Source organism: Mesocricetus auratus, unplaced genomic scaffold, assembly GCF_017639785.1.
Source record: "Mesocricetus auratus isolate SY011 unplaced genomic scaffold, BCM_Maur_2.0 Super-Scaffold_100020, whole genome shotgun sequence".
NCBI classification, from domain to species: Eukaryota; Metazoa; Chordata; class Mammalia; order Rodentia; family Cricetidae; genus Mesocricetus; species Mesocricetus auratus.
The window spans coordinates 25,517,092-25,539,878 of NW_024429201.1; the positions used below are offsets into that span (position 1 = coordinate 25,517,092).

The 22,787-nt window shown below is 35.7% G+C and overlaps 1 protein-coding gene across 1 annotated transcript in view; it reads right to left on the minus strand.

Annotated features, from left to right (window-relative positions):
- The window catches only part of Homer1 (homer scaffold protein 1), a 102,999-nt gene that overhangs the window by 41,872 nt on the left and 38,340 nt on the right, over positions 1 to 22,787 (minus strand). Inside the window, exons 2-5 of the mRNA XM_005065653.4 lie at positions 22,348 to 22,504; positions 17,818 to 17,949; positions 14,654 to 14,746; positions 7,402 to 7,541 (exon numbers count right to left, since the gene is read on the minus strand). Of these exons, the coding sequence (XP_005065710.1) occupies positions 7,402 to 7,541; positions 14,654 to 14,746; positions 17,818 to 17,949; positions 22,348 to 22,504 (522 nt within the window). The remainder of the gene's footprint in view (positions 1 to 7,401; positions 7,542 to 14,653; positions 14,747 to 17,817; positions 17,950 to 22,347; positions 22,505 to 22,787) is intronic.

Consider the following 22,787-nt stretch of genomic DNA (forward strand, 5'->3'; position numbering starts at 1 on the left):
ATAAAAGAATGAAGGCAAGTCTCTACCTCATATCACATGTAAAAAATGAATCACAGATTAAAACTGAAGAGCTGAAACTCAGAAGAATGTATGTGTTGCAAATCTTTTGACCTCAGACGAGTCAGTGATTTCTTAGTATATGGCATCAAAAACAGAAGCAACTAAAGAAAAAATATAAATAAAATCAGAAATAAATAAATATTAAAACTTTTATATGGCAAAGCACATCAAAAAAGAAACAACCTACTGAGAAATCATTGGCAAATTATTTACATAGTAAGAGTTTAATATCTAGACTATACATATAAAGGACTCCTACAAGTCAAAAATAAAGAGACAAATCTCAACTGAAAATGGGTAGAGGAGCTGAGTGGCATTTCTCTGTAGATACACAAGTGGTCTACAGGCATACCAAAGATGCCATTAAGGAAATCAAAATCACAATAAATACAAATGCATCCCAGAGGATGGCACTCAAAAAGAGATGAGGGAGAAGGTGTTGCTCCGTGCAGTGCTGACTCAACACACTTGGGGCTCTGGGTTCAAAGCCAGCACGGGGAGGATAGAAGAAGACAAAGAGTAACAAGTCCTGGTGCTATGTAAAGAAAAGAACCCTCATAATCTGGAGAAGAATGAGCAAATCAGTGCAGCTGCTTGCCACAACCATCTGGCGATCCCTCCAAAGCATTTCCACTGAATGAACATATCCCTCAGTGTACATTATGAGTTATTACATGAAATGTATAGAAAGAAGCCCACACAGGCAGAGTAGATTCATGACTTTAGTGCTGCAGATGAAAGAGAATATGTATGTGTAAGCAAAGCAGGGAATTCCTGATTGGATACAGGAAGAGTGGTAAAAATTCATTATACTTAAGGATGTATGACTATGTGAATATATTAAAACTACTGAATTGTACATTGTAATATGTGAATATTAAACAGCATATTCAATATTGTTTAGCATGTGAATTCTTTCTCTAAAAAACTGCCACTAAAAATAGTAAAATGGGTCTGGAGAGATGACTCACAGGTTAAGAGCACTGGCTATTCTTCCAGAGGTTCTGAGTCCAATTCCCAGCAAACGCATCACGGCTCACAAGCATCTATAATGAGATCTGGTGTCCTCCTCTGGCCTGCAGGCATACATGCAGGCAGAATACTGCATATATAATTAATAAAAATTTAAAAAATATAGTAAAGGGAACCTGGTGGTCATGGTGCATGCCTTTAATCTCATCACTCAGGAGGCAGAGGCAGACAGATCTTTGTAACTTCGAGGACAGCCTGGTCTACAGAGTGAGTTCCAGGACAACCTGGTCTGCAGAAATAAATAAATAAGTAGTAAAGGGAATATTAACAGCCTTTTGTTAGAGTTATGACATTAAGCTGATTACTCTTCAAATATGTATCTTTGCTAGTTCTACTAAATGTGTGTGCATATGTTAATAACAAGTTGAACCACCTTGATGCACCTTGTTAAATGATCTCAGTTAATAACAGGAAAAGCAAAAGGTCATTTATTTGTTCAAAAAACCTATTCATTATTTATTGTTTATCTAAAATAAGTAGAAATATATGAAGGATAGTTAGAAATTCAGGCCAATGAGGCCTAGTTCGGAGGTTGGGAAGTCCCTAGTAGGGAGTTAAACATGCAGAGGCAAACTTGTTGAACAATAATAAAACTGAGGAGGGTGAGTTTGAAAAGTGACACGCTTATAGTTTATACAGAGAGAACTCCCTTGGTCAGATTAGACTCTAGTGGTCCAAACTTGTGGAGATCTCTCTGATGCAATCTAGTCATTCAGCAGATACGGTTACACAACACGCTGATTCCGGTTCCACCTCTGTAAAATGAAGTGGTGTCCAAACTACACAACAGCCAAAGTGCCTTCTATCTCCACAGTCCTAATATTTTAAACTTCAACATGGGAAAAGCCATAAAAATTAACTTTTTAGTCAACAAGCTAAACTGTAAATGGAAAAATGGCAAACTGATATAAATGAATGCAGGGTATGGTCATTTCAACAATTTCATACCTATACTTTCTATACTTCATAAGGAAGCCTGCTGCTAGATCATACTTTCAACATACTTTAGCAAACTGTCGTTTTATTTTCATATGATGGGAGACTAATGTAAGAAACAAGCATCTGTCTGACCCTTGCAGGCTGGCTTCAAAAGTCTGGATGAGAAATCAGCTGGCCACGAGATGACATCCCTGTAGCTTCACTTCTAAAAACTTCATTATCTTGCATACCCTACTTAACCATAGACCTCATTATTCTTTACAATCACCGATACCACAAATTTCACCTATGTATGTGGCTTGCCTGCCTCTCTAGGGTTGTTATATCTTGGTCTTAACCCTTAATACTGTTAAAAGAAGAGTCAAATAGAAATAAAAGCATCTTCCTTATATGCAAGAGCAGACTTGTCCAAATCGCAAACCTCTCTCGAATGGAATCCACACAGTGGTTTGCTAAGAACAGAAAGAGGGGGGAGTTTTGAAAAGTCCTCCACAGGAAGAGAGAGTAATCTAGATCAATCTCATCCATGGCCAGTTACCACATAGCTAACTCCAGCTACATAGCTGTAAAAAGAAGCTGACAGCCACGGGAGGTGAACTACTCAATACCTTTCTTCACTACCAGTAACAGCAGGGACGAAAACCCAGACTGGAAGTAGTTTAGAAATGTCTGGATTGCCGGGCGGTGGTGGCGCACGCCTTTAATCCCAGCACTCGGGAGGCAGAGGCAGGTGGATCTCTGTGAGTTTGAGGCCAGGCTGGACCGACAGCCTCCAAAACAATACAGAGAAACCCTGTCTTGTAAAAACCAAAAAAAAAAAAAAAAAAGAAATGTCTGGATCTCACAGAGTCATTTTTTTTTTCTTATAAATAACCAATACTGAGTGAGAATACCTCACAAAAGGCTTTGGCAAATTTCAACATGTCCACAAAATCTTGGATGACTTCAGAAATTGAAAAGTAGTTTTCCAAAAATTTAAGAGAGAAAATTAGGTGTATCTATTCAGAAAACTACTTAACAATCTTGGTCGATAAACTATATTCTTTGCTGCATTTTTTTTAAAAAGACATAAATTGATTCTCAGCTTACAGAAAATGCAGATCAGAATTAAGTAGCAAATTAACAAGAAGGCATTTGTTATAAGATGCAACCCTTTCACGATTATGGTAAATTCTGTATCATCTAAATTGCTGCATTATGATCTCAAGTTACCTTAGTTTTCATATTAATTTTGAAAAATCTAGTGTAGTTTTTAAGGTTTGACAATGCAAAGTCATAACTGTAGCAGTTAAGGGAACTGTACAACATAAAATTTTTGTCTATAAATTTATCAGTGATAAAAATCACTTATGAAATTAAATCCAAGCTTTATAGATTTATCCAAACAAAAATTATCTACAGCAATTATTTTTACTTTAGCTCTTAACTATAGCCTTCTAAGTTCTGTTTACTTCTTTAAAAAGAGAGAAACAAATGCCTGGATGTACATAATATGTGATAAGTTAGACCCCTTTTTGAGACAATGTCCTACTACGTAACCCAGGCTGGTCTGGAACTTACAAAGATCTGTCTGCCTCTGCCTCCAGAGTGCTAGGATTAAAGGTGTGTGCCAGCACACCAGGTGGTACTTAGACCACTTAACGCTATTTAGTCTTTTCTGATTTGTAACATCTGCAAATAAGTACAAACTGTATTTAATTTATAAAAAGTACATTTTGGTTACTTTAGCTCACTTAAATATACTTTAATTTTTAATAAATTGATTAAAATATTACCTAAAATATCCAATGAAATTTAGTTTTGAAATTGTACAAAAACTTCTAGCAATCTAGTCCCTTTCTGAAGCTAAGATAATACATATAAATGGAGTGGACTAATCCTGGTGTTTATTATTATAATACTGTTTTATAGCAAAAAGAAATATACTAGAAAACATTTCTGCATATACCTTTTAATGAGTTGTTTCGAACACACAAGTGACAGAAAAGTCTCTAACAGAACAGAAGATACATGCAGTACCGCCAAAATGCATAAAGTCCATCAGCACCATGAGAATATATTATCCAAACATTAGAAGAATTCAAATATAATTAGTGCTTGAAAGAGCCTATTTTCCATTACAGTAGCCAAACTTATCAAAATTTGTCAGTACAAAAATAGCTTCACAAACTGCTGATATTTGTTCTGAACTCTCAAAAAGATGATAGCAGTTGTTTATTAATATACTAATATAACACTGCATCTCTGAGAATCAGTTATAATTAACAAAATAAAAATTTTAATTTTCAGTAGTGTATTTCAGTATCACATTCCAACAGCACTACAATAATATAAAACTAACTACTTCTGAGAGAATTTAGGTTGTCTTAAATCTTAAAATCCAACCACTTATTGTTAGAGATGACACATTCTAGAATCCCACACAAATGACACCAGGAAGCAAACAATTACCTTGAATGAGAGAAGACAACTTTTTTAAAAAATGCACACATACAGGTGAGTCTATTAGGATCTAACTACATTTTAGTTCCAGCTAGTTTAAGACTACAGTCTCAAATTACACCCTAAAAAGTCACTTCAGATTGTCAATGAATTTTTGTTCAACCCTAAAAGGATATTATCATTTAAGTTAAAAATATTTTTAAAGAAAAAAGCAATTTAGAAAATATTTAATAACATACCCTCAAAGAAATTAGCAAACGTTTACTCTCACACTCTTCCTGTTTTATATCTCCTAAGCTTTTGAACACATTTAAAGAAGTACACCTGAGTGTTCATTCCTCAAAACTTATCTGATTAGACTATTATTGCATAGAATATGACAGGGACATAAAACAGTACTATAACACTTAACTAAAGAGTACATAAGAGCCCATATGCTTACATTTTAAGAGTATAGTTCTTAAAAACCAAAGAAAGTAGTAAATGATTCAAGGCAGGGAATTATGCCACTGAATTAAATAAAACAAAAACTGTCACAGATTAATTATATTTCCTTAAAAGTTCAAGATAGTTTTAAGAAACTAATGTGGATGAAATTATGTATCTAGGATTTGCTTTTAAAATAATACAATGGAGGCTAGGGAGTTACCTCAGTGCTTAAGAGCATTTGTTGCTCTCGTAGAGGACCAAGATTCACATCCCAACACCTACATGGTGACTCACAACCATCTATAACTACAGTTCTAAGAGATCTGACACACCTCTTCTGGCTTCTGTGGGTACCAGGCATGATTTGCCTGCATGCAAAACACCCCTAAAATATTTTTTAAATTATTGTGTATATATTATGATATGTATACATACATACATATTAGGGCAAGGTCAGAAGAATTGGGCTGTCAAATCAAAGTCATTACTAATGAGTAATTAAACTTAGGACACATAAACTAAATTGGTGGTTTAGTTTTTCTCATAAGCCAAAGGCGCGCACACACACACACACACACACGCATAACACTGAACCACTACAGTGAGCTTTACTGATGTTTTCTACTTGTCTTCTTTTTCAGAAGCCATGAAAAACCTATAAAGCTGATTTGAAACTACTATACTTGGGGAAATCTTGACTAATACCATCTCTGAGGACTTCTATATTCTTGACAATCTGAATTCTTTCAGTAGCTGTAAATAACCTACCTCCAATGAAAATCCTTACTTCAGCCAAAGAAGTAGATGAATGTTGAATCATATATCATTGAACTCAAAGAAATACTTTTATAAAATCCTATAGTTGGATATTCTTAAAATAATAAAAAAACTATGATTATAAAATACCTTATTATAAGATTAAATTAATCTCCTAGGTTTTCTATTTAGAACACTGTCAAATCCTCCATGACAAGTCATGGAGGTCACAGAAGCAGTGTCTGTAAGGGAAAAGTGATTCTCAACAGACACTCAAGAACACAGGGAAAAAAGTAGATGAGAGTCAATTCTAGGGAAGCAATATCAATATTAAGGGATATTAGTAAAACAGCAAGCATTTAGAAAATTTTAGGTTTATAAACTAGAAGTAGTTTCTACAAATGTTAAATTTAAAAGTTCTTATTTCTAAATGCCATAGTATTCAGTATAGATGGTTCAATATAGGTGTTAAATTTAGTATAAAATTATGATCAGTGTAGTTCAGTCTTTTAAGGAAATGTTATATATTACTTAATAGAAAGGAAATTTTTCCTCTCCTAAATAGTTAAAATATTTAAAAATTCTATCCTACAGTATCATTTTTTATAATTAAATAATGTAATTTTTGTGATGTTATCAAAGAGTTGCAGTCTTGTTAAAAGACTACTCACTAAATCAACATGAATGTCTGGTCATCAGATTGTGAGAATGGAGGTTTTCCTGAGTTTGGCTATCTGTAGAGCTAGAGAAAGAAAGCACCTGTAACTTACTTCAACTTACTATCCTACGTAGAATTAGTATTAGTGCATCATTAATTCAAAATTTCCCATTTATTCCTGATTTCCTTCCACCTCAGCCTGATATGATTCCTCAGTACTCATTTAGTATGTTTAATCCTATGTCCCTATTATTTAATACAGTTCAATCAAAATTAAAATTCACTTAAAACAGCTTGAAATATCTCACTTTGTAACTTTTAATCTGTCAAGAATTTAATTTTCTAAAACTCGGTCCTTCCACAAATGTGCAGTAAAACAAAAACTATTTTCTTAATTTTACATAAACTACTTAGTAAAAGCATTCAAATAAGAGTAAAAATTAACATTTATGTTAAGGCAGATTGCAGATAACCTTTGTTAAAAAAATTATTTTCAATAGTACCATTTCACATTCCTCTCTACAGTCTATTAATACCAGTGTGGTCAATAATTGATATAACTAGTTTATAATACATTTAGAATACACTGTATCTTTTAGAATGCAGAATTCTTTTAAAAATTCAGAAGCAATTCACGCTGTTTCTCTTGTTGGTAAACAAAACAATCTGCCATTACTGTTCCTAGCCGCATGTCTGGTCTACCAACTTCTGTGAAACCATGCTATGACATCTCTAGGACTATGGTAAAGCTTAACTTTAGAGTAGGGATCCTATTGCTTCCAATTACAATGCATAAGTCTTAAGTTACATATGTGAAGACAGAAAACTGGTTAATAAACGGAGTCTTTAAAAAATAGAAGGGTTTTATGTTTTGTTCTATTAAAAATGTTTCTCCTTTAACTAACTCAATATCCCCTTTTCCACAAATAATGGAAATATTCATTCAGGCAACCAAAAACAGTAAATTAAAGAAGTCTGACCTGGTATTTTTCACTCAAAGGTTGCAACTTCAAGAGTCTCTGAAACCAAGTAAGCTTCTACATTATACATCTTATTGAATCATGATTGCTGAATTGAACGTGTACCTATGTGCAAATGGCAATGCATTCTGAGCTGGTTCAGCCCTTGGCTCTGAGTTCTGTGTCACATCAGGTGTTCTTTCATCATCTGTCCCATTGATGCTTTCTGGTGTTAAAGGAGACTGAAGATCTCCGCCTGCTGATTCCTTTAAAAGAAAAGAAGAGAGTAAGAGACTTTTAAAAAACCGTTACACTTATGTTTAGACACACAATGTCATCTAAATGAATTGCTTATGATGAATCAAATAGCAACTGAAATTTGAATTAGATTTTGAAGAAAGACAATTATTTTTGCAGGAAAGCAACTGATAAGAAAATTAACCAAAATATAATTTAAAAGTATAAAGATAACAATTCAGAAAGTATCTGGTCTAAACAGAATAAATGACACACACAGAATTACTTCAGAATGCGAAATGGCAACTGGATGGGGTGGTGTTTGCCTGCATCCCAGCACTCAAGAGGATGATGTGGCAGGAGGAAAGTAACTTAAGACCAGCTGAGCAGCACAGGGAGACACTGTCTCAAGAAAACAAAAGAATAGTACCATCTACTCTGGGGGGGGGGCACTAGTAGCTCTATCCTTCCTCACCAGACCATACTAATTCTAATAAAGCCTGAAATGAAATTTCCTTAGTTTCATCCTTTAGCTAAACCAAAACAGGCCCTTTATTATTTAACAAACATTCATGAAAGGCTCATTCTGCCTCATTCATACTTCAGTAAAACTGTCAATACCTCTCTTTACTGTGCACAAGTTTGACAGGGAAATCTAGGGGAGAAACTTCATGATTTGGTACATAAAGAAGATAGAGTTAAGATTTCTGGCAAGCATCCTGCTATCCTCTGGTGTAAATTATTCCCTATGTTCTGTCACCATTAAGCCACCATCTCTGAAATCCTAATTCCTGACAACTATAACAGTTCTTACACAGGGCACAGTGTGTGCCCAGCATGGAGCAAGGCCATGGGTTTCCTCTGATCCTATCTGACAGGGGCCACCTTTAATTTCAAGAGACTGCTTCTGTGAGTGCTGAAATTCATACTTTTCATGGAGCTTTTTCTATCGAATTCTAAACATAGAGTCTAGAAGATTAACAAACTTTTAATTATGTTAAAGGCCTTTTATAATTCTATGTCAACACTAAAGATTAGCAAAATAGTAAGCATTTGTAAACAATATGCACCTCCCCTCCACAAAAAAAAAAGGGAAAGAAGAGGAATAGAAAGGAAAAGAAAAATAAAATCTGAATCTGAACTAACCCATATTATTTTTTAAAAAAGATTTATTTCCTAATTTATATGTAAGTATATATGTTTGTATGAGTGTATCCATGTGCCCACAGAGGCCAGAAGAGATTGCTGTATCCCTGGAGCTGAAGTTACTCGGGGTTGCAAGCTCCTTGACATAGGTGCTGGGAACTGAACTCTGGCCCTCTGTAAGAACAATTAAGTGCTCTTAACTGCAGAGCCACCTCTCCAGGCCTAATTAATATTGTAAGATGTACTAACTGAAGCTCATGACTAACAGGTCAATCTTCATTCTGCTAATATAATTTTGCACCCAGTAACTGCATTAAATACCTAACAGGAGTCAGCAGTATTTGCCTTCAAGACTGTTTATGCCGACTGTACTTAGATAATTAATAATTAGATTAAACTATGTGAATTTATGGAATTTGAAAGCAAAACTAGAGTGGTTATTTTATTTAAAACCAAATGAAATGCTTTAAAATGGCTGAAAAGCAAATGGTTATAAAGTAAAATTCACAGGTGAATTAAATTTATATATAATACACTGTATCTTTTACATAATATCATATATACTACCAAATATTAGAGAAATGATACAAAATATTCAGATATCTTTGCAACTGCCAAGGTTTAGCTTTATTAGCAACCTCCAATTCATCTCTCTGCCTCCTGACTTCAGATGCAATGTGTCCAGCAGCCTTACATCCTCTGCCATAATGAACATATATCCCTTTGAATTGCAAAATTGCAAGCCAAAATAAACCCACCCTTAAAAACAAACAAACAAACAAACAAAAAAAGGATAGCAAAAAGCCAACCTCAAAACTGAAGCAAACTTGTAGAGGGCGAAAAGGTCCTTGTGTGCATAGATGAACACTGGAGAAGCCAGGAAAGTTAAGGTCACATTGATCTCTTCAGAGGGAAAAGATACTTGGCTATTCTCCCAGAATGCTGGGGAACATGCATTTAACAACCTGGTGATCCTTGAACCAGGTTCTGCCCGTATTGCTCAGAATATTATGTTTGTTAATCCCAGACCTTTCCCCCTAAAGCCTTGAGCATTGCTTCTAGGCCATAAAACTCATCCTCGTGAGAGATGTCATTTGTACTTTACAAGTGCCCAAGTGACGTCTATGTTATGTTAGGGCCTCCTGACTCCCATGGGGATTGTTTACTTTAATCATTCTCCCTAGACTTTATCTTGAACACTGTGTCTAAGTCAACAGAATCTATTTCAGGGATGAAGCTGTATGTACTTTGCAAAGTTTCAATGTAAACATCTTGAGTTCTATGTACCCAGGGGAATGAGTTAATTGTTGTCTGAAAAGTTTTTCCAAAATTGTGCTATGCTTAAATATGGCAAAAATATATGAGCTGATGCCAGACTCCAAGAATCTTGGCCCAGCACTGGTTACCTAAACCGGGCTGCACTGAGTTTCATTCTTCCCTCACCAGGATTCAGTTTCATTCTTCCCTCACTCTGCAGAGATCTCCCACAACAACTAACCGTTGGTTTACTTAATCTATTAGAATTAAAACACAGAAGATAAATTTAGGATTCAAGTCAAAGTGTATTGAAAGGTTTTAGATTAAAATATTGGAGAATTAAATTATTGAATGCTAACATAAAAATTTTAAGTAAGAATCCTTTAAAATGCTTCCTCACATTTTTCCGCAACAATGGGGACTGATAGGACCTCTTGTGTATTCAGCAAGCACTGGATCACTAAGCTACGGCTCAATCCTGTTTTTCAATTACTGCTATGTCAAGATAGGATCCCACTTATTTAAGTTCTCCAGACTGTCTCTAAACTCAGTCTGCAGCCCAGGCATACTTCACAATCCCCCTGCCTCAACCCCCAGAGTACTTGGGATTACAGACTTGTTCTTCAAGCCCTAGCTCTCTTTCCTGATTAATAGATCAACTGTTGGTTTTGATTCCAACAGACAAAAAGAACCTGACCCTTCAGTCTCCTGCTGTCCAATCAGTTCCACTCCCTTTCCACGGTTCTAGACCTCACCTAGACTTACTATAGCCCATACAGACTTAACTAACAGTGACAGTGCTACTCTGTCAGGCTCACGCTGGCTTTAACTCTCTCCATACTAATTCAGAAGTCTACATAGCTTTATATAGTTCAAGACTATAAGAATATGAAGTGGCTAACTTCTGTCTAAATGCCAGATTCCTTTCATTTCAGGGTTTGAAGGTAGATGGAATGACTTGTTTATTTACAGCATTCCATACATTAACCAACTGCATCAGTATTTCCTGAAAAGGAATCAGAAATACAAATATCTGGGCTCTATCTCTGACCTTAAATAAGAAGCTGGAGTGTGTTTTAATAAGGCTTCAAGAGAATTCTGATGTATGTTGTGCTGGTTGTTCTTTGTCAACTTAACACAGCCTAGTCTTTTGAGAAGAGGGGATCTCGATTAAGGAATTGCCTCAATCAGACTGGCCTGTAGGCAAGCCTGAGAGGCATTTTCTTGATTAATAATTGATGTGGGAGTGTCTATCCCACCATGGGCAGTGCCAACTCTAAGCAGGTGGTCCTGGGTTATACAAGAAAGCAAGTTGAGTACATTATTAGGAACAAGCCAATAAGCAGCACCCCTCCATGGCTTCTGCTTCAGTTCCTGCCTCCAGGTTCCTGCCTTGGCTTCCCTCAATGGACTGTGACCTGGGATATGTCAACCAAATAAATGCTCTCCTCTGCAAGTTGCTTTTAGTCATGGCTTTACCAAAGCACTACACATACATCTATGTTTTCCTAACAACTGTTATGTGTCAGGCACTATTTAAAGACTTTGTAATTATTATCCTCACCATCATAACCACAGAAACTGGTGCCTATATTTCCTAAGAATTTACTATATATAAGCATTTTCTAATCCTTACTGAAGTCTCACAACAGCCCTGAGAGTATGTTGGTCTCATTCCCATTTGTCATGTGCAATTCCCCAACCCCACTTACTCACCTAATTCATAAAGCTAATAAGGGTTAGTGCCAAGATTCAAGCCCAGCTCTAGAGTGCACATCATTCACTAACCATGAGTTGCCATTATCCTTATCATACTCACCTCTTTGAATAAAGTGATATAACACTCATGCTAAGATGTATGAACATTCTTGAGTTATGCAACTCCTCCAGTGACAGAAGAAAATACTAATGATGTCTGACTTGAAAGTGTTTTTGCTTTGGTTTTGGATTTTACTTTATTGTTTGTTGTATATTTGTTGAGGTAGAAGTGGAAGGAAAGTTCAGAGGGCCAGAGAAGTGGAGGGAATAAAGAAGACAAGGGTACATGAATGTTACAGCAATAGGATCAAGAGTTGGGTCTCTCCTTCCACCCTGTGATTTTGGGGATCAGTTCTAGGCTATCAGGCTTGCACAGCTCATGAATTCATATGCTGAGCTATCTTGGGCTCCCCATGTCGTTTGTTTTGTGGTGCTGGTCATCCAGCCTAGAGTCTGATATGCAAGGGGTCTCTCTCTATCACTGAGCTATATTCCCATCCCACACTTAAATATTCTTAACGAATGTAGCATACCACCTCAAAAATAACGGTTTGACCATCTACTTTCACCAGTTATTCCATTTAAATTATTCCATTCAAACAAAACGGAAGCATTAGATTTGTCACAAATGCACGGAAGAGGAGGAAGGAGAAATTGCTTTTTCTACTTTTCTCTCTGACTTCTACATAATAAGTTAATAGACTTCAAATATTTGAAAAGATAAATTAAGACCTGTATCTCAAATGCTGATCAAATTAAGAATATTCATTCTTTTTATATCATAGCATTTTTCAAGTATGATCATCTTTTCTATGTCTGTTTGATCAAAGCAAATGCTTAAAGACATACCTTCCACCAAAGACAAGAAATTAGCTTAATAACTTATAATAGTTGACAAGCAATTAAACACAATGTTAAGTTATAACTAGAAAATGGTAATTAAATACAATGACAATGTATCATTCACTATAATTTTATTGATATGTTTGTGTATTTACTTACTGAAATTGCTTTTTGTTGTATCTTTTGGTAACAACAAAAGCATCCTCCTAAAGAATTAGAACTCCCAATACATACTGGCACATAATTTTAAGTGGCTTTTATGCTTAAAGGAATCACTGGAGTAGCAGAGCATTTGAAAAAAACATGCAACACAGTTTCACAAAATCACCCACATTACCCCAGGTCACTACAACTGAGGAAGAATGGGCTTTGGTTTCTCACAGTAAATATGTAGTCTGTGAGGAAAGCACATTTAGCAGAACTCTCCTAATGAAAATAAAAATGAACTCTTTATACTTAGTGAGGCTTACAAATAGATGTAAGTAGATTTTAAGATCCGGAAGAATGTTTTATATTTTGTAATGTTTTGAATTTTAAATTATTGTTGTTGTTATGGTGGGGGACGCACAAGCTAGCAGGTGTGTGGGGTCAGAAGACATGGGTGTTGGGGGTGCATAAGCTATGGCGAGCATGTAGGGTGCAGACGACATGGATGTTGGTCCTCTCCTATCACTTTGTGAGTTCTGGGGAGAGAACTCAGGTTGTCATGCTCGTACATAAGCAACTCTACTCATCACAACTATGCAATATGTTGTAACATTTTGGCTAGACAAACTACTTCTCTCCCCTAGAACTGGCTAATATTTAGAGAAACTAGGAGCCTAAAGGGGAACAAAGCTTTGATATAAAACTAGCCATGCTAGTAACAAACAAAGCAGTTTTATTTGGCCTAGTATTTCAGAAACATATTTCTTAGTATTAATCACTCCAGAGCCAGATTAGAGCCAACAGAAACTGAGAGCCAATGAAACTGATCAAACTAGCCAATCCTAAACTATTTTATTGTTCCTCCACTTTCCCCATGAAATCCCAATAGTAAGTCTGGCATAGATTTCCTTTGCTCTTTCTGCCTCTAACTACTCCCTTCGGGCTTTCCCTTGTGGGTCTGCTTGGTGTGTTACACCTAGCTTCTGGGACATGAATGCATTTTTTGTTTGTTTTCTGAGCCTCTCCTTTAGTGGCCAAATTTGGCTTACCATTGCCTGTATAAAGAACATGGACAAAAACACAGGGTGCTCATCTCCTGCTTTTGCTCTTCTTTGTTAGGTATTGTGTGGTTTGAAAGAAGATGGCCCCTAAAGGGAATGGCACTATTAGGAGATGCTTCCTTGCTGGAGAAAGTGTCACTGTGAGGGTGGGGCTTTGAGGTCTCCTTGCCCAAGCTTCTCTCAGTGTGACATTCAGTTGACTTCCTGTTGCCTGAAAGATGTAGGACTCTCAGCTCCAGCCCATTTGCCTGCAGGCCACCATGCTCCCCACTGTAAGACTGAACCTCTGAAACTGTAAGTGAGCTCCTCAACTAAATGTTTTAATTCTTAAGAGTTGCTGGGGGTCATGGTGTCTTTTCACAATAAAAACTCAAACTAAGACAGAAGTTGATACCAGGAGTGGAGTATTACTGTTACAGGCCTGACCATATGTTTGTTTAGAGGAATTTAGACTTCTGTACTTTTGAGTTTGGAAAGCAGTAGAATAATGGGCCATAATAGCAAAACCATGGAAGATTATAGTTATTTGAACTATCGGAGATCATTCAAGAGGTTTCAAGAACAAGCACCACGTCTGCCTACACGCCCCCCGTATTCCCCACCATGACAATGGACTGAACCTCTGAAACTGTAAGTGAGCCACTTCAATTAAATGTTTTACTTTTTAATAGTTGGTCATGGTGTCTCTTCGCAGCAACAGAAACTCAAACTAAGACAGGTACATAAAGGCTATCTGGGTTAATATTGATTTTTAAAGTTATCCTTGTAGACGATGACATACTTTCTGTCAGAGAATAATTAAACAGTGTACTTCTGTAATGACTTTGGCAGTTAATCTTGCCGTTATTGCAAATTTCACTCAGGCATAGCGGATACGAAGGTCTGCAGTGATCAAGGCTCACACATGCGAACAGGTCAAGGACACCCACCTGTGATGGTGTACTGGTCAGTTCCATTTTCTCCTGCGACTTCTCCTTCGCAAGACGAGCAGCTTCTTTAAATTCCTGAAACTTTTCTGCAAACTGAACGCAGAGACTATACACATTAACCAAGTAGCAGTATGTCACAGAGCCCATTTTCCTTTATGTTCTGAACTGACTCTTACATAAGTAGCACAGTCTCCAAACAAGTACAGTTTGAAATATGAAAATGATGGGAAAAGAAGCGTAAACCCCAAACATTGTACGTAAGTAATGTGATAAATCTTATTTAAATATCACCACATAAAGAAATTAGAATTTGGCAAGCTGGTTTATCTATATTCTCCTCTGATCATTAACAAACAATTAAGACTCACATGAGTGATAGAGTCGGTAGACAGGCATACACTATGCTTTTTTAAATTACTAAGTAAATGAAATCATTTAAGAGTCTACTTGTACATCAAAACACTAAGAAAAAGCTTTTAACTATTAATAGAATAATAAATAATTCTCATGTTATGTAAGTTATACAGACATTATATATCACATTTGTGATTATCACTAACAACTAAAAACTCATTAGCAAAGAATTCTAAACAGTCAATTCAGTAGCAGAAAGCAACAATATAAAGCTAAAAACGAAAAAGAATAACATAAAAGGCTATTAAGAAAGTATTCACGAAATGCTAATTCTTAGAAACCCTTAGGACACTGTCACACACAGTGCCTATTTGTTTGGGATATGGGAGCTATTCTATCACTATATTCAGATGGAGTAAGGTGGGCTACAAAATAAACCTGAAAACTTAATTCTCCATATAACTTAAAACACCTGTTGGAGTTGGCAATAAAAAAATATGAACTATATATCACATTATTCCACATTCAATCAAAACTCAAAAATGCTAGGGGTTACAACTAGTAAATATATTATAACTTAAAGAGGGAAAAAAAACTTAAAACATAAAAGCCATTCCCAGACACACACCCCAAATAAACAAGAAGAGGTAAGATAAGACAGTATGATTGACAGGTTTTAAATGACTATTCCTTTACTATATTTGCCAGCTACTCAGTAACTTGGAAATATGTAATGAAGGATTTAATTTATTGACAAAATTACTTAAGCTTAAAAGACATTTCATGAAAGTTTGTTTCAGAAATCAATAATTTAGCACTGTTGTGAAAGATCATGAAATTCATTGTATTATTTATGATTTCTCTCCATTAGCAAAGAACATTCTATAAAGTGTCTGATTTACCAATCACTAACATGTTAGAGTATGCATATAACTTTTCAAGGAGATCATTTCTGGAAGTTTAATATTCTACTGGATTGCTATATGAGAAACTCTTATTTAAAACTCATACCTATTCCACAGTTCAAAAATATATTTAGAAAGTAAGACTAGCTAAGAGCAATCCTATCAGGCCACACACACAACTATAAGCATTTTATAGAGAATGGTTTATAATCACAAATAGTTAAAACAGCTTCAAAATCTGAGCCTTAAACTTTAATTTATACTGAAAATAAAAAGGAATGTTCACAACTAAAATACAAGAAAACCAAGTAGATAATTTAAACTACTAAACTATCTAATTATAAATCAAATCAATAAATATTCACAAAGGTGTAAGACATTTAAAGTAACTCATCTTAAAGGATCTCAACAATTTATACAATTAATAAGCTTAAGGTTTAATGTGTATATGAACTACATCTATCTACAAGAATCTGTTTACCTTGCATTCAAATAATTTAATTTCCAGATGCTGTTTATACTAAACCTCATGAAAGCATCTGAAATTCTGTCAAAAGGGCAAACCCTTTAAAAAGACTAGTTAACACAGAAGCTTTAGCATAAATCTTTATGCCTTGTGGACACTGAATCTAGAGAGTAGGGTAATAATCACCATAAATCTGTGGTGATATTTTATTTATGATAAAAAATAAAGCTTGTCTGAAGATCAGAGTGCTAAGTTAGTCACACTAGTAAGCTATAGAGGTCAGGCAGTGGTGGCACACACCTTTAATTCCAACACTTGGGAGACAGAGGTAGACAGATCTCTGAGTTCAAGGCCACCCTGAGCTCACACAAAGGTGATCTCATCAGCACCTGGGTTCCCACACCTTTAATCCCTGAACTAGAGAGGAATATAAGGCAAGAGGAGACAGGAGCTCAGTGGAGTCTGAGGTCTGGTGGAGACAGATGCAGTCTGGAGATGCAGTCTGAGGACAGGATTGCCCCTTTTGGTCTGAGCACTGGTAGAAGTGAGAACTCTAGGGGCTTTGCTTCTCTGGTCTTCAGCTTTAATTACAGTATCTGTAGCTGGGTTTTTAATTATTAAGACCAACTAGAATTCGTGCTACACTAATCACCTTAGTATCTTGTGATTATGTCTTTCCCGAGTACTTTTCCAACTCTTTATAGCCATTCTTTCTGTGTAATACACACAAGAACTCAAGATGGCCCTGATGTAAGCATGGGGTAGCTTTCTTTATAGGCAGGACAATTGTTTATTTCTAGCATTTAGCCTGGTGATGCTCTGCATTTTATAAGTCTTTCTGGCCATCGTAATTCATTTGATCAGCATTATCCCAGAAATCCCTTGGTGCTGACATTCAGAGAGTCTACATTCAAGCAAATCACAGTTTTCTCAACAAACAACTTACATATGACTATTTTCATATTAAGGAACAAACAACAAGAAATCCACTTGAAATCTATATTCCTATCAACTGTATTTTCACAATTTGGAAGAGTTTGCTTATCTTGAAGATCATCTCCAAATGAAGGGTACTAAATTTTTTTTTCAGCAAAATCTTTTCTGGAGAGATAATTCCTACTTTTACTTCCTGCCACACAGATAATTCACTACAAGAAGCCTTACTAACCAGTGATGACTATTCTGGATGTATACAATAAATCTTCATGAAAAATTATGAAGAATAAATCCAGTGATATTTTTATGTTAATATTATACTTATACTTATTTATATAACATTTAATATTATATTAATATTTGTATTTTAAAGTCACTATAGTTCTCTCATTATAGACATTAAACAGGTTTCTCTATATTTTGCATTCTCCAATTGCTATTACATATGTAGGATACATAATTTAGAGATGAAGAATTTCTTAGAGACTACTGAAATAACTTACTTTGGAAAGATGATGCTCAGAGGAGAATCCCAATCCATAAACAGTGTTTGCCCGGCTGTCAGCCCACTGGCCAAACTTTTGAGATGTTTTAGTAAATGTCATGTTTGGAGTGATGGTGCTATTTATTATTGCCTGAAAAATAAAACAAAAGTCACTAGGCAAAATAAGCAAATGGGCATTTAAATATATGACCATTTCAGCTACATAAAAACAGGGTCACTTGTAACCTACAAACACATAAAGATAATTGCAGTGGTAGCAATATAGAAATATATAGAACTATAGATATATTTTAAATGATGCAAAAGCTTCAAAGATTTTTGTGTGTATTTGTTGGAGTAAGGGTGTGTGTGTATGTGTGTGTGTGTGTCTGCATGCTCGTGTGTGTACATACATGTGTATGTGCCTGTGCAGGATAAACAGCCTCAGATGTTATTCCTCAAACGCTATTAAACTTGATTTTTGAAACAGTGTCTCCCACTAGGTTAATTTGGCTGGATAGCAAGGCTAAGAAATTTACCTGTCTCTACCTTCCCAGTGCTAAGATTACAAGCACATACCACCAGGTCCAGCTTTTTTACATGGATGCTGGGGACAGAACTCAGATCCTCATGTCTGCACAAGGAAGCACTTTACTAATTGAGCTAGCACCCAAGTCCCCAAAGATGCATCCTGTAAATCTACCATTTTTACAAGCTGATAATGGACACATGTTAGTAGCTACTTTTATCTTGCTTTTAGTGCAACTGGCCCATTTTGGAAGAGTGGCCATCAAACTTAGGACCTTGCATATACTAGGCAAGTGCTCAACCACTGAGCCTTCAAACAGTTTTGAATGTGGTCAACTTCTTCCCTTTCAATGTTGAGGATCAATATTTATTAATATTCCCTGGAAACAAACAGGCTTTACTCTTAACAGAATCTTTCAAAAAAAATTAGAAGGGTCTGGAAAAATATCTAAGTAGCTAAGAGCGTTAAGAGAACTGGCTACTTTTCCAAAAGACCTGGGTTCTATTTCAAGCACCTACATTAGCAGCTCACAATGTCTGTGACTCCGGTTCCAGGGGAGCTGACACCTTCTATTTGAGTTTCCAAGCAGCCAACATGAATGTGGTGCACTGGCATGAATGCAGGCAAAACACCCACATATATAAAACAAAATTAAATCAAAACAAATAATGTATGAATATAAATGATTTCGATATTTTAATGTATAGTCAAGCTTTTTACAATCTATTTACACAAAATATATTTTCATGCAAAAAAAAAAAAAGACTTTCAGCAACTTAGCAGTCCTTTTCTCTACTCAAGGAAACAACAAATTCCTAAGAAGTATTTTCACTTTTTTTTCTCATAAAATGCGGATTGGTGGCAACACCATTTCTATTTCACACATAATTTCTTAGAAAACATAGCATTTTTAGCATGTTAATAAAGATTAACTCTGGAGATCTTAACACACTGCAGTTATTATAACATATTAATTCATGTTCTCTGCCAGTGTTGGAAATGAAAGGGTCATTTACAGTTGGGTAATCTGGTGCCCCCTAAAACTAAGAACTATAATTGCACCAATAACAAAAGCATTTATGTTGTTAAACTTGAAATTATCATCTAGCAAACTAGTAAATGTCCAGCCTTTTCTGAAAAAAAGTTTAAATTTATTTACCAAGTGAAACGCTACAAATATAAATGTTTACGTACTATGGGGAGCTGATGAAGTTTTAGCAAGGACATACGGACACATATGTCCTGCTAAAGACAAAGAAGCTGGTACAACAGACACTAGCTATCTCCTTTCTCACAGGAAACGGATGTTATCTATTGTGGTATGAGAGTTTTATCTTTGTATAGTTTCTATATGTGTATTTCCAGAGCTCCCTCACCATTTAGTTCAAAATAGCTTCCACTAGCAGATCATTTTAGGTATGTAAACCATGCTAATGATCATTTTAACTTGTGGAGCAGTCATCAGACTGGGGCTGGAGAGATGGGTAAGCAGATCACTGCTCTTGCAAAGGACCTTGGTTTGATTCCCAGCACCCACAGCTTACAACCATATAACTCCAGTAACAGGGGATCTGAGGCTCTCATCTGTCCTCTTCAGGCACAAGGCAAGCACATGGTATACATACACACATGCAGGCAAAATAATATATAAAATAAAATAATCTTAAAAAATTAAAGAAGGACTAACTAAAAAGAAGATTACAAACAATGAAAGATCATTGATTTGTTTGATGTTCTCTGAGTACCTACTAGCTACCACGCACAACTCTAAATATTTGAGATACAACATTAAGAGAGGCAATGCAGTTAATTCTATAGGAGTTGGTTAGGGCAAAGTAAAGAAATAGCTAACAGTGGAATTTCACGGCATGCCATAGCTGTGAGGCCCCTAAAAGGATATGACAGAGAATGAAGGAAAGCAAATGAAGACCAACAAGCATTGTTCTAGATTAGGTGATTTTTCAGTGTTCTCCAAGAAACGTTTAAGGAAGGACCTAAGCGTTAACCAAGGGCAAAAGAGCATTTGGCATCAGACCCTGTAACTCTAAAAGGTGGTGATACTACATTTAATAAGCAACAAGAAAAACTGACCAGTGTGATGCTGGACACTAGGGCTCATTTCAAATTAACTTCATTGTGTCTTGTTAAAGAGATCCATTCTAATCTGTATTCTTGTTTCTGTATCATTAGTCCTTCAGTCACTGAAGAAAAACGTTAAGGAATCCTATGCTTGAAAATCTATTTCTTACATTTTTTGGCTAGAACACAACAAAGAATACTTTTGGTTTTATGAGGCAGAGTTTCTCTGTGTATCCCTGGCTATCTGGGAAGTCAGTAGACCAGGCTGGCCTTGAGCTTAGATATCTGCCTGCCTCTGCCTCCCAAGTGCTGGGGTTAAAGTCATGCACCACCACGCTTTTTTATCCTTTCATTAAGAATTTTTTAAAAGAAAAAAGTTAGTGCTTTAAAATAACAATTCTCAAATCTGGAGTTTTTGCCCTTTTAAGGTAAAGAAGCAGGAAAGTGTGTCATTTCGAATCAGGAATGCTTTGAACCTGGCTAGGCCAAGCTAGGGTCTCTATACCATGATGAGAAAACTAAAGCAATACGATGTTGCTACACAACTTTAGTCCCTGCATTTGGGAGGCAGAGCCAGGAGAATTTTGAGTTCATGGCGAGAGAGACAGAGACAGAGTGTCAGAGAGAGAGGCAGAGACATAGAGAACAAAAACAAAGAAAAAAACCCTGTTTAACATTCACAGCTCAAGCACAAAGAAAGAACAAATGAACATTTTCTACTTAGGGCACTCTGGGCTTTTTGAAGCAATCATGAAACAGAGAGATGGAGATGGGATAGCAGAAAACTTGGAAAAACTCAAGTTCATTACGTCAGTTTTTCTCCTTACATGTGGACTACATCAGTTGTCCTCTATTTGCATTTAACCCTTTTTAAACCCTATCCAATAAAAAGTACATTATACTTGTAGTTTAGGCCAAGTGACACACATATTACAGAAACTGAAAGTTCAAGTAGGGGAAATAAATTAGCAGTCTACAGCCTGAGATAACATTTAATATCTGCTGTACTTCACTAAACCAATAGTTATAAGCAGCTCCTCTTCATTAAGTAACACTTCACAGAAAGGAACTATCATCATCTCAAGCCTTTTAAGACCAATTATTTGGAGAAACACAGATTAATCACTTATATGTAAGACACAAAGTACATATAGCCCTGAGGTCCTATAATCTAGTAAGACTCCAACATAAGGTCTGCTCCTGAAATAAATATATTATCCCTGCCCGCCTTCTCTTTCTTTGTGGTAGTAGTGGTGATTGACACTGAGCAGAGGCTTTACGCATGGTACTCCTCCACCCTCCCTAAGAATGAGCATAATGAAAATTCAAACTACAAATTTAGCATCAAATTAAATGAACTTTTAGTCCTCAAACCATACTATGTTGTATGTAAAATTATTAGCCTAGTAATATTAATAATAAGTATATGTACAGCAATTGCCATAAACATTATACTTTTTTGTTGTTGTTGCTACTCAAAAATGTGTTTATATTATGTGTATGTGTACATGAATGCCCTGTAGGTCATGGAACAATCTAGCCTTCAAAACTGTAAGCTAAATAAATCTTTTTCTCCACAAGTAACCAATAACTAGCATTGTTACAATAATGAAAAAAAATGACTAATATGGAAATCCACTGTTCACCAATATTTTCTTATTATTTAACATAAATACAACACAGAGATACAAGGAATACTCATTAAATAAACTAATCCACCATAAATCTGGAGAATACGTTTCCTCATAAAACTCAATATAATAAGGGAGTTAATTTATTCAAAACCCTTGATGTTGCTACTCTAAGAATGACCACTTTTTGTTTCTTAAAGTTAAACTTCAATAATTCAAAAAGGAATATTTTCATGAAAATAAAAATATGAAAGAAATTGAAATTTAACAAAGCAAGGGAGTAAGATTACCTGAAGTAAATGTGACTTACCTTTGAGCCATCTAAACTGATTATCCTATACACATTTCTTGTGCTGTCATAAAAATAAGATACAGTAACTGCATGCTTGCTGGTGGGTACCCAGTTCTTCTTTGTGTTAGGGTCAATCTGGAAGACATGAGCTCGAGTGCTGAAGATAGGTTGTTCCCTGAGCAAAGAAAGAAAAAGAATAACTGAAAACAGTTGTATTTCATTAGACAAGAGGACACAAAAAAAACATAAAGGTGACTGCATTACTAGAAACTTACACATACCCACAAACAACGAACCTTTCTTTCCAATATGAATAGTGTAACTATACCATTATAAGCTTCTTTAAATCAATTATAGCCAATTCTCAATACTCAGAGATTCTGCACTCATGATTTAGCTACTCACTAGAAGTCATTAGTGACGCTGTGTGGGTTTCTGCCAACTTGACACACACTCGA